This window comes from Balaenoptera physalus (assembly GCF_965194825.1).
Source record: "Balaenoptera physalus genome assembly, chromosome: 19".
Classification (NCBI taxonomy): Eukaryota; Metazoa; Chordata; class Mammalia; order Artiodactyla; family Balaenopteridae; genus Balaenoptera; species Balaenoptera physalus.
Window position 1 is genome coordinate 2468993 of NC_138900.1, and position 12778 is coordinate 2481770.

Sequence of the window (12778 nt, forward strand, 5' to 3'; positions counted from 1 at the left end):
GAGAAGAGAAGTCATGAGTCGACTGGGCCTTCTGGGTGGTCCCAGGGTCTCTAGGATAAGAATCCCCTGGCCCCACACCCTGGTCACACACACGTGCACAGACATGCACATTGCGGGAGGTCAGAACATCTTCTGAAGCATTCCTGCCCCTTCTCAGGATCAGGGAGGGACCACAGCCAACACTATCTGTTCTTAAGACCACAGGAGGCTCCAGATCAGGAGGCAAATGAGACAGGCAGACACCTGTTCTTCCATCTGACAAGGAATTGTGGAGTGCTCACCAGGTGCCAGGCACCGTCCCCGGTGCTGGGGAGAGAGCAGAGTTAGAGCAGAGAGCTACCGGCTCCCAGGTACCTTACATTCCAGCAGGGAAGACAAGTCCATATAGAACACAGTGTTAAAAAAAACAACAACAACAAAAAAAAACACAGTGTTAGCTGAGATCACTGCTATGCAGAAAAAAAAGGACCCGAGCAGGGGATGGAGTGACGGGGTGGCAGGGAAAGGCCTCTCAGAGGCAACATTGAGCCGAGGTGTGAATACAGTGTGAGCCACCTGGGCACTGGGAGAAGGGCATTCTGGGTAGAGGTACAACAGGTGCAAGGGCCCTGCGGCAGGCACATGCTTGGCATGTGGAGGGAAGTGAGAAGGCAGGTGAGCTGAAGCAGAGTGAGCGAGCCGGGCAGTGGTGGACTAGGAGGTGTCTGAGGTCAGGAGGGGCCGGATCACGAAGGGGTGAGCAGCAGTTTGGAATTCATCCTAAGCGTGATAAGGCATCATGGGGGGCTGGTGGCTGAGCAGAGGAATGATGTGGCTGACCTAACATTTCACACACTTTTTCTCGGCGGCTTTGTGGCAAATGAACTGGGTGTGTGTGGTGGGGGAGGGGCGGGGGGAAGCAACAGCTGGAGAAGGGACTCATTAGATAGCTATGCAGAACTCTAGAAGGGTAATCTCAATGGTGTGCATTAGTGGGAGAGGAAAAGGTGAGATGTCAAGTACCACCTCCACAGGAGGCCCTCTATCACCCTGGGTCACTCTATACCTGTGCTGCCCAACACATGCCAGCAGCCACTTGAGACATGGAGTTCTGGAAATAAGAAACTGTTTAATTTTGTTTCAATTTGTTTATTATTAAAATCATAATAAATGATAAATAATAAAATCACTGAATTAAAATTTATTATTAATCTAAAATTAAGAATTGATCCTTAATTCAGTTACTGTAAAACTTTTAAGTATGTTTGGAACAACTTGGGTGTGTGAATCTACTTTTCCAATGGTAAATTTTACGAAATTTAAATACAGATCAATTAAGTGTCTGGATTGAGGTGCACTATACATGTAGAAGACACACCTGACTTTAAAGACTCAGTTAAAAAAGAAAAAAAGAATGTAAAAAAATCTCACTGGTAATTGTTTATATTGATTATGAATTAAAATGGTAATATTTCAGATATACCGTATTGAGTTAAACAAAATGTATTATTAAAATTAATAATTAATTTGTTTACTTTTTTCAATATGGCTTCTGGAAAATTAAAAATTCTGCCTGCATTATGTTTCTACGGGACAGCACTGCTTCCTACTGTAGAGTCTACGCCATTCTACTGCTCCATTTTCCGTGCAGTACCCCCGGCTTCCTGAAAATGGCTTGTTTACGCAGGTACCATCTCCCCCATGGGACTTGGGCTCCATGAGAGCAGACACCTTAACTGTTTTGTTCACTCTCTCCTCCCGTGTCTGAGACCATGCCCTGTGCAGAGCGGTGCTCAGTAAAAGTTACTGACTGACTTAGTAACCAGTCCAGAATGCTTCCTGGCATGCTGAAAGTGGGGCGGAGTGCAACCATTTTATGTTGAAACCACAGCACAGACAACAGTTCTGACAGCAGTCATTCCAAGCCCTCTTGTCTTTGGAAAAGGGCAGGGTCTAAAAAAGGCCAAAATGGGAACTTTGCAGATATGATGAATTGAAGGATGCTGAGGTGGGGAGATGATCCTGGATTATCCAGGTGGGCTCAATGTGGTCACAAGGCCCTTACGAGAGGGAGGCAGGAGGTCAGAGACAGAGAAGATGATGGAAGCTGAGTCAGAGAGAAAAAGGTCTGGATACACTGTGCCACCAGTTTTGAAGATGCAGGAAGGGAATGCAGGTGGCATCTAGAAGCTGTAAAGGGCAAGGTCACACATTCTCCCCAGAGCCTCCAGAAGGAACATGGCCCTGCCTAGACCATTTCAGACATCTGAACTTCAGAACCATAGGAGAATGAAGGTGTGTTGTTGGAAGCCACTAAGTTGGTGGTAATTTGTCACCAAAGCAATGGGAAACAAATACAGTGACCCTTCCATTTGTTCCTTCCCATTCATGTGCCCTATAAGTGGGCTTTTCTTCTCTTCTGTCAATGACCTGGTGCTAAAAAAATGCATAATTCAGAGGAATCTCAGGGATGCGCTAAGGCCAGATGAAAGGGGCTGGTTGGAGATCACTGAGGTTAGCCTATGAGGTCACTCCAACAGGGCAGAAAGGAGCCGTGGGACACCAGCCCTGCCTAACTCAAACTCACAGGTCCAGAAGGAGCTTGGAGCCCTGCCCTGTCTTCACCTGGGTTACAGGGAAGGGCTGGGTGGCCTGGTGTGTGTTAAACACCTCACTCTGAAGTTGGACCACCTGGGCTTGACGACTATTTTTATTAGCTGTGTTACCTTGGGCAAATTACTTAGCCTCTCTGTGCCAGTTTCCTCCCCTGTTAAATGGGGACAACACAGAACTACTTCTGGAGTTGTTGTGAGGATTAGGTAAGAGTCTACATGTAATATTTGGCCTTATTTTCCCTCCCATGAGCTATGAATTCAGGTCTTACAATTCTCCCCTTCCTCACACTGGCCTCCTTGCCAATCCCTGAATGAGCTGCCACAGTCCTGCCTCAGGACTCAGCCTGCAATGCTCTTTCCCCTGTCTCAGTTCCTCATTCCCTTCAATCTTTGTTCTAACCTCACCTTCTCTGTGAGGCTCACCCTAACCATTCTATTTATTACTGCAACCTACCTCTGACCCTCCTATCCGCCACCCCCCACCTCGCCCTTTCCCAGCTCTGACTTCTCTTTTCTCCACAGTTCTCCTCACTAACACACTATGCAATTTGCTTCTGGTGCTTACAGTCTGTCCCAGCCACGTGAGCATAAGCCCCATGTGCCCTGGACCAGGACCTGGCACGTGGAAGGGGCTGGCTAACTATTCGCTACCTGAGTGACTAAATGGCCCAGTAGTAAATACTTCCTTTACCATCACTTCTTCAAAGAGCCCTCCCTGGCCCCCTTAGCTGGGGTAGGGGCCTCTTGGACATGCAGTAGGTGCCACTTCATTACATGGGGAACTAATTCTATTGTTACTACATCCGCCTTTGCCTTCACCTCCTGTTCTCCACTGCACGCTGTGAGTTGACCAACATTCCTGTGTGTAGCTGTGTGACCTTGGGCAAGACACTGAACCTTACTGGGTCTTTACCTTGATCCTTTACATCTGCAAAAGGAAGGTGAAGGGCTGCTGCTGTGAGGAGCAGACAAGACAGTTATCATGGTAGCTGTATTTATCATTATTGTTGTTATTAGTGTGGCATGTGGCCAGTGCTGTGGGCTGTGAGTCTTCTGTTCTGAACAGTCTACTGTCCCTCTGTTCACATGCTCTGGGGAAGCCCTCAGGTGTGTGCATGTTAAATGTGCTCAACCCCTGGTGACAACAATGCCTCCCAGTTAATAATAAGTATGAGATAATAAGGACTTACTGTATAGCACAGGGAACTCTACTCAATACTCTGTAATGACCTATATGGGAAAAGAATCTGAAAAAGAGTGGATATATGTATATGTATAACTGATTCACTTTGCTGTACACCTGAAACTATCACAACATTGTAAATCAACTATACCCCAATAAAAATTTAAAAATTAAAAAAAATAGTAAGTATGAGACTGAGAGCTGTACTGGATATTTATATGCATTATATGATTTTACCTTTAGAGCAAACTGACCACATGGGTTCCAGTTTCCATTTTGAGGATGAAAGAGGGAAGACCTGCCCAATATCTCAGAGCTTTAAGTGATGAAGCCTGGGTTTAAGCCCCATCCACATGCAGCACAGTCTGCCCTCTTGGAGCAGGATAAGGGTCTACACGGCAAATACTCCCACTGTCTTCTCTGGCAGGGTTCGGGAGATGTCAATGTGGCACCACAGTTACGAGATATTCACCTTTGTTATATCAGAGTGCCACAGCAATTGGGGAGCTTTGGAGCAGACCACATTAAGGTTGAGGAGTTGTGGCTCAGTGACAAACCAAGTGGCCTGGCCTTCAATTCTCTGTGCTGAGCAAGGCTTCCCTTGTGTAGAAAATGGTGACAAAGAATCCTGGATGCCTGAATTCTCTCTGTATTCAACCTTGGGACAGTGATGTGCTGGGTAATTTGCAGTGTCTGCCAATTTCCATGGTGTACATACTCCCACCAGGGCCCACTGTAATATATCAAACTGATGTCACTGAACATGGAACTGGGGAGAGGTGTGCACAGCGGGTTCACGTGAGGCAGGGCAAGCCAGCTCCAGCACTTCACTGACACGTGGCCTCTGAGAACTTTTGACTAATGTCCCTGCACAGTAGAGGAGGGTTAATGGCTAGCTCTGTGGCCTGAGAACATCCCACTGCAGCTGCCCCATAACATAAAACTCTTGGAATCTTCTGTTTTGTTCTGAAACATCCATATAACTTTTGCATCCTACATCATGATCAATCTGAGTCTGTGTTAATATAAAACCATGTTTTAAATCCTTTACCAGAGTCTTCCCTTCTGATTCCTCAAGTAAAATGGATTGCTCCAGGAAGTGGCAACGCATCCATCCTGTGGTTTCTCATGGCGGTTTGCCCTTGGCACACACCCCAAGGTGAAGGAGCACGATTCTTGTCCACAAAATAATTTTCTCCAAGGAACTCAGCACTGCAGGGGAGGAAAGAACAGCAGTTTGATATTAGATAATTCTGGATTCAAAGCTTGCTTCTGCCAATTATTGGCTGTGGGAGAGCTACACAAAGCCTGTCTGCTCACCTGTGCGATGGGGTAAACAAAACCTGCTTCACCCTCAGCTGTTAAAAGTTTACATGAGATATCTTCAGCAACAGGCACACGGTTAATTCTTGCCTTCCTTTTCCTTTCTAATTCAGTATACACCACGCATCACCAAGGAAGCCTGACACTAAGAGGGCTGAAGTAAGAATTCTCACACAGTGTTGGTTGGAGAGAAATTAACAATATCTTTAAGACTGAAGGTGCACATACCCTTTAACCCAGTAACCTCATTTCTGGTATTTGTCTTCAGACGTCCTCGTATGTGTGTAAAATGACAGGGTTTGTAGGAAGAGGCAGTACAGTCCTACAGTGAAGGGCATCCATCTGGAGCCAGGCTGTCTGGGTTCAGCTTCCAACTCTGCCGCCCCCTACCTGTGTGACCTCAGACATGCTCCCTGTCTTCTTTGGGCCTGAGCTTCCTCAACAGTCAAATGAGGCAAATAACAACGATGACTCCACAGGGCTGTTGTGAAAATTAAATGAATGAAAACATGTAACACGCTTAGAGCAGTGCCAGTGCTAAACAAATGTTAGTTTTTTTATTATCATTATGTTACTGAGTCCAATCTCATAGTGCTCGCCCTACGACAGGCCAGTCAATCGAGAGACGAGTTGTTGGGGCAAGGAACAGTGACTTTATTTTGGAAAGCCAGCAGACGGAGATGACGATGACTCACGTCCCAAAGAATCATCTTTCCTGAGCTAGAATTCAAGATTTTTTTATACTAAAAGGGAGGGAAAAAAGTCAAACATTTCAGAGGGGATGTGTTAATTTCTTCCTTCCTGCAGTCATTCACAGGTGGGTTTGGTCAGGATGTTTCCTACGGGCTAAACAAAGGTATTTTAGCTTAATGCTCATTACCTGGGAGGCAGGGTTTCCCAGAGAACCCCATTATGTGTAATTCAAGCTTGTAGGCAACATCCCTTTAGTGATTAACTTGTAATAGAATACAAAGGTTCTGGGACTTCCCTGGCAGTCCAGTGGTTAGGACTCTGCACTTCCACTGCGAGGGGCACAGGTTCAACCCCTGGTCGGGGAACTAAGATGCCACATGCCTCGCAGTGCAGCCAAAAAAAAAAAAAAAAAGAATACAAAGGTTCTTCCCTATTACAATTACTACTCCTATCAAGAGATTGGAAACAACTGCCCATCAATAAGAAAATCAGTGAATGTTACACGCACATATGGGACACTGTGTAGTCCTTAAAAGGAACAAGGCAGCACTACCTCAGAGGTTCTTTATTGGGGGCAATTTTGCCCCCGGGGGACACTTGCAATGTCTGGGACATCTGTGGTTGTCCCAACTTGGGGGTGGGGAGTGCTCCTGGGATCTAATGGGTGGAGGCCAGGGATACTTCTAAACATCCTATAATGCACAGGACAGCACCCAGAACAAAGGACAATCTGGCCCAAAATGTCAACTGTGCTGAGGTTGAGAAACCTGCTCTACATGTACTGTGTGAAATGATCTCCACGATATGGTGTAATGAGGAGAATAAAGGTATAGAGAAAATGCTTAGAAAAAACAAAATACAGGATACAAATACATGAGTTTGAAAAGGAACAGAGAAGTTCTGGAAGGGAAATAAAGAAGTTGGTAGCAGTGATTGTCCCTGAAGAAGGGAACTGGGTCACTAGGCTTGGAAACTCAAAACTCACTTTTCCCTATCTACACTTTGGCGTTCTGTATCATATATATAATTACCTTTTCAAAACACCATCACCACCACAAATAAAGAGGCTGGATCCCACACCACCTCAGGGCAGTGCTGTAAGCCTGGCCTCTCTTCCGAGTCCCAGACCTTAGGGTGGGAAGGGGCTTTGCAATTTAGCACAAAGCTAAATTCCTGCTCCTAAGGTAAGGATGGCTAGAAGCTGGATGAGAACAAGCTTAAAGAGTTACTGGAGGGACTTTCCTGGTGGCACAATGGTTAGGAATCCGCCTGCCAGTGCAGGGGACACGGGTTCGAGCCCTGGTCCGGGAGGATCCCACATGCCGTGGAGCAACTGGGCCCGTGCGCCACAACTGCTGAGCCTGCACTCTAGAGACCGCTGCTACAACTGCTGAGGTCCTCGCGCCTGGAGCCCGGTGCTCCGCAACAGGAAAGGCCACAGCGATGAGGGGCCCGTGCACCACAATGAAGAGTGGCCCCCGATCGCCGCAGCTAGAGAAAGCCCGTGTGCAGCAACGAAGACCCAATGCAGCCAAAAAATAATAATACTAATAAATAAATTAAAATAAAAAGAGTTACTGGACAGTGGCCATGCCTCCCCTCGGGGCACAGCACCCCTGTGATCCTGGGGGCCTGTGCTGGGTGTTGAGTTGGGGGTGGGTCCTGACATACCTGAAAGCCAGCCATTAATGCACCCACACATTGCTTCCGTTCAGCCAGTTTGTTTTTGCTATACCACCTATCTAGTATTTTAAGATCACCTCTATCCTGAACCTGCCAGCCCCAGAGGCCGGGGATATAGAAAGGTACTTTCTCCAAAGACCCAAGCCCAGCTATAGCAGAAAACATAGGCTTTGCATCTGAATGTCAGACCTGCCCTTTCTCCGCTGGCACGGGAACAGATCTGATTTCCTCACTTGTAGGATGGGGCTAGGAATGTCCCTATTGCAGGGAAGTGCAGCTGTCGGGACTGCCTTTGATTAAGATATTGAAAACACTCAGAACTAATTTCTTTCATTCTGAGAAGCCCCAGAGGAGCCCAAAACCTCTCACAGCTGTAGCTCTCAACCCTGTTTGTACACAGGAATCTCTTGGGAGCTTTTTAATAAATACTGATGGCTGGGTCCCATGCCAGAACCATTAAGTCAGAATCTCTGGGGATGGAGTCCAGGCATGTCTTATTTTTATCTTTTAAGATTTCTAAATTATATGCAAGGCCATAGTTTAGAACTAACGCCCCAGTCTACAAACCTCAGTCGCGGGCTGGAGATCTGACCTCTCCCTGTTAAGAGTCCAGACCTCAGCACTGGGGAGGAGAAAAGTCTTTGATAAGCTCAAAGCCAAATGCTTATAGATTCCCTGATCAGAGGATTCCAAGGAGTCACTGATGGTGGCCATTCTTGGCTTTGGAGTTGACTGAGATGCCCATGGGAAGCCTGGGTGTCGACACTGAAAACAGCACCCACTGTCACCCTGTAATCCCTTCACCCTGCTTTCCTTTTCAAAATAATTACTGCCACCTGTTAAAAATTTAATTTCATCGCTCTACTAAATGCTAGCTCCAATGAGTAGAAACCTAGCCCATCCTGACTAGCAAGGTGCTTGGCCCATGGCAGGCATCTGACTGCTGAATGAATGAGTGCCTCTCAGAGCCTACCCAGGTTGCAGGCCTTGGACACCCTTTCTTCTCATCTCAGAAACATTATCCCTTTATCACCTCTCTCATCCAGCCCTCTTGCTCTCCTCCCCACCCTCACGCCCTGAAAATGTTCATGGTGTGCCCTCATCATGGTCCTGTACACCAGTGGTTCTCAACTGGGGTGATTTTGTTCTCCAGGGGATACCAGGCTGTGTCTGGAGACACTTCTGCTTGTTAAAATTGGGGCAGCAGGGGTATGCTACTGGCATCTGGGGGGTAGAGAACAGGAATAATTCTAAACATCCAACAACATATAGAACAGCTCTCCCCCGTCTCTCAATTATCTGCCCCAAAGCATCCAAAGTGCCAAGGCTGGGGCTTCCCTGGTGGCGCAGTGGTTAAGAATCCGCCTGCCAATGCAGGGGACACGGGTTCGAGCCCTGATCCGGGAAGGTCCCACACGCCGCGGAGTAACTAAGCCTGTGCACCACAACTACTGAGCCTGCGCTCTAGAGCCCGCAAGCCACAACTACTGAAGCCTGTGTGCCACAACTACTGAAAGCCCACGCGCCTAGAGCCCGTGCTCCGCAACGAGAAGTCACTGCAATGAGAAAAGCCCGCGCACTGCAACAAACAGAAGCCCCAGCTCGCCGCAACTAGAGAAAGTCCACGCACAGCAACGAAGACCCAACGCAGCCAAAAATAATAAATAAATAAATAATAAATTAATTAAAAAACAAAACAAAACAAAACAAAGTGCCAAGGCTGAGAAACCCTGGTCTAGACACGGAGATGTCTCCAGATCGCTGTGTTATCAGGAGATACTCCTCCTCAGTCTCTACCACTGGGTCTTAACCAGTGGGCTTCTCAGAATGAAAGAAATTAACTCTGAGTGCTTGGGTCTTGACCCCACAGGCTCCCTAGGGATATCTCCATCTAGGAAGACCCTCTGTTCGTGCCCTCCTAGGACCCCGACTAGAAAATTCTGAACCTAAGCTCAATTTAGCCTTTAGGATTACTTTATCTCTTAACCTGCAACTTTTTCTCTGAGGCTCCACTTCTTGCTTTTCTTCCTGTGGATTTTATTCTCTGGGTGTGGAATCCTTGGGGTTATTAGGTTAATAATAAAGCAATTAGCATTTATTCGTTGCTTACTTGTGTCTGGCACTGTTCTACTTAACGCTCACCACAGGCCTAAGACTGGTACTATTATTATCCCCATTTTGCAAGTGAAACTGAGGGTCAGCAATTTAAGCGACCTCTCCCAAAGTCACACAACTACTGAGTGATGGAACCAGAAGTCCCAGAGTCCCCCAAGCTACACTGGTTAGGAAGCAGACACACAACCATACGCAGCCTCAGGTCCCAGAGACCAGGGCAGACACTGCCCTCCCTTCAAATGCACGAACGCAATAACAGACAACAAGGCGCAGCTGGGCTACTGGGGCACCGCTTCTCAGCTAGAAGAGGTCAGATCCCCAGCTCTGAGGAGGACTGCTCAGTCTCAAGTTCAGAGATGCAAATTTCTCCAGCGTTCACCACCGCGCTCCTACCTCTGCACGGGGACAAGGAAAAACGACCACCAGCACTCCAACAAACACCCAGCACCTACACAGGGCTTGGTGAGTGCCAAGCTCGGTACGGGGTATTTCACTACGTTACCCCATTTATATAATTTTCCCAAAACTGACGCGGGTGTTGTTATCCTGTTTTACCGAGAAGGAAAGCCTCCCACAGCCGCACACATACCTCCTTGCAGGAGCCTGTACGCCCGTAAAGCCGCTCAGAATCCTCCCCACAGGGATCCTCCTTCCACGCTTACAGGGAGAGATACACCTCGACAGCGCAGTCGCACACTGCCACACACTCACAACCGCAAAGCCACTGAAGCTCAGTCATACAGCCACCCGGTCAAACCACGCAGCCACTCCAGACGGCGATAAACGGCCACCTACATCAGTCGGTCACACACACACACACACACACACACACACACACACACACGAACGCGCTTCAACAACATAAATTCTCTCAGCCACACTCACATACCCACTCCCGGCCCCCCTCCCACAGGCGCAATCACCTCTTCCTCACATAAACACCACAGACCTTGCGGTGAAATGCGAACATGGTCCTGAGGCACGTCCCCGTCACCACACGGCTGGCTCCGTCACAGACACACGCAGAAACGCCACAACCCGCTCTCCTCTCACAACACAGCGACGCCACCACACGCTTCAAACACAGTCCCTCACCTCACACTCCGTCACCACACAACCAGACAAAAACCCCACAGGAGGTCACGGGCGCAAAATTCCAGGCAGCCGTGGGCGCACACCCACAGCCACACTCACCCTGTCCTCCAGGGTCGCGTCCCGACGGCGCCCACCCCGGCAGCTGCGCAGGCACGGCGCGCTCCCCGCGCTCCCCGCGCCTGCGCACTCCCCTCTCCGGCCCTTGGTCGGCACTGGATGGCCCCGCCCCCTCACGCGCGAGACACGTCGGCGAGCCGCGGCCCCGCCCCCAGGCGTCCACGAGAGCGCGAGGCCCCGCCCCTAAATAAAGCCACGCGGTGCGCAGGCGCTTACTCACCTCTCCCGGGACCTTTTCACAGGCACAGACCTGAGGCCCCACCCACTCACACGCCGGCGTACGCAGGCGCGCTCGCGCACTCGGAGCCGCTCTTGGGGGCATCGCCGCTCGCTTGCCCGCCCGAGGCCCCGCCCTTGCGCCAGCCCTCGGAACACGCTGCGCCGCGCGCACGCGCAAGGGCCGCCTAGCGCTTCCCAGGGCCTCACTTGTTGCTGTCCTTATAAAATCACGTAGGTGTTTTCAGGTGCTGAGGCCCTTCCTTGATCCCTGCAACCAAACCCAGCCTCCCCAGCATCCACACCTACACGTTCCCGTCCGGGGGGTTCTAGCCCCAACACCCTCCCCTTTGCCCCTGGCGCTCAGAGGGGTTTGGAGCCAGGCTCACCGGCGGACCGTAACGCACGCGCTCGCGCATGCGCACTGCGAGCTCAGGCTGCACTTCCCAGAAGCCTCCGGAATGTGGCGCCGTTCAGGACGGCCACGCCCGGATCGTGAGGTTGAGGGATTCCGGCCCGCGCTGGCTCCGATCTGTCCGGCCCGGACACGAATGGACCCAGAATAGGGGCGAAGGGATGTTGCTCCAGGCCAGGGGTGGGATATCGCTTGCGCCTTCTCTGAACGAACAGCCCCAGAGTCCTTTGCGCGGCGACTTTCCAGGCCCCAGACTACATCTCCTAGGAGCCCCTGCGGCCCGTTTCAGCCTCGTGTAGCGACGCGGCTGCGCGTCGGCCGGGCGGGTACGCGAGCGACCTCCTGTGGCGGTGCGTGAGGTGATCGCGAGTCTGAGAGAAGACGGGAGGTTTGAGCCCGCCCCTGAGGTCTGGGCGAGCGGGTCCCGGGTGGTCATTGTGCATTTATGTGTGTGAGGTCCAGGTTGTGTTATTGTGTGTATGTGTGAGAATGAACCTTTGTGAACGCGTGTGACCGGATTTTTGTGGTTGTGTACCCTTGTGTTTTGCGTGTGTGAGAAACCCAGTTTTTGTGGTTGTGTACGTGTGTGTGTAAATTCATTTTGCATGTGTGTGCTCGTGCACCTCGATGTGTCATGTATGGCTGTTTTTGCGCAATGCAGAGCTGAGCAGTTGCCACAGAAATTGGCCCACAGAGCTTAAAATACCGACTCTGTAGATCCCATTTTTTGTGATTGCGTAGTTGTCTGTGGACCCGCAGATAGTGAACGTGTGTAGAAGCTACCATTTCTGGAAGTGTGCGTTTGTACACGTGTGCGTGTGGCCCACTTTTTGTGGTTGTGTATGAGCGTATGGGAAACCAGTGTGTGTGTGTGTGTGTGTGTTTGTGTGTAGTGATCCAGTTTTGCGTTTTTAGAGGTGTGTGTGTATGTATAATTCTGATTTCAATTCCGGTGTGTGGATTTTTTTCCCCCCACCATCAAGCAATTTTCTGAAAGCAGCTGGGAGTCCTAACAATTCAACTCAACTCTGACACTGTCTAGCTGGTGATAGAGGCAGATTCCCATAGGTTAATTAAAGGCTGGGTCCCCAAGATGCCCCCACCCCCCACAGGTGCCAGTCACAAGTCCAGGTATCACCTGTGCTCTGACTGACCCTCTATAGATCGGAGGTTCCAATGACTGCCGCGCCTCCCCCTTGGGTTTGATTAGTTTGCTAGAGCAGCTCACAGAACTCAGAGAAGTGTTCACTTACTTTACTTACTAGATCACCCACCAATTTTTATACAAGGATATAACTCGGGAATGGAAAGATGGAAGAGATACATAGGGCAAGATATGTGTGG

General features: G+C 49.6%; 1 protein-coding gene across 9 annotated transcripts in view; it reads right to left on the reverse strand.

The window, feature by feature from the left end:
• The window catches only part of ZNF667 (zinc finger protein 667), a 29188-nt gene extending 17461 nt beyond the window's left edge, over positions 1–11727 (reverse strand). The window contains exons 1-4 of one of the 9 annotated variants that reach the window (XM_082436469.1): positions 10786–10910; positions 5329–5581; positions 4829–4989; positions 4015–4405 (exon numbers count right to left, since the gene is read on the reverse strand). In XM_082436469.1, coding sequence (XP_082292595.1) covers positions 4015–4036 — 22 coding nt within the window. In that variant the 5' untranslated portion in view covers positions 4037–4405; positions 4829–4989; positions 5329–5581; positions 10786–10910. Of the gene's footprint in view, positions 1–3285; positions 3523–4014; positions 4406–4828; positions 4990–5328; positions 5582–10686; positions 10711–10785; positions 10911–11408 lie in introns of those variants that run through there. The other 8 variants (XM_082436462.1, XM_082436468.1, XM_082436467.1 and 5 more) reach the window with 8 other exon arrangements.
• Positions 11728–12778: the final 1051 nt, after the last annotated feature.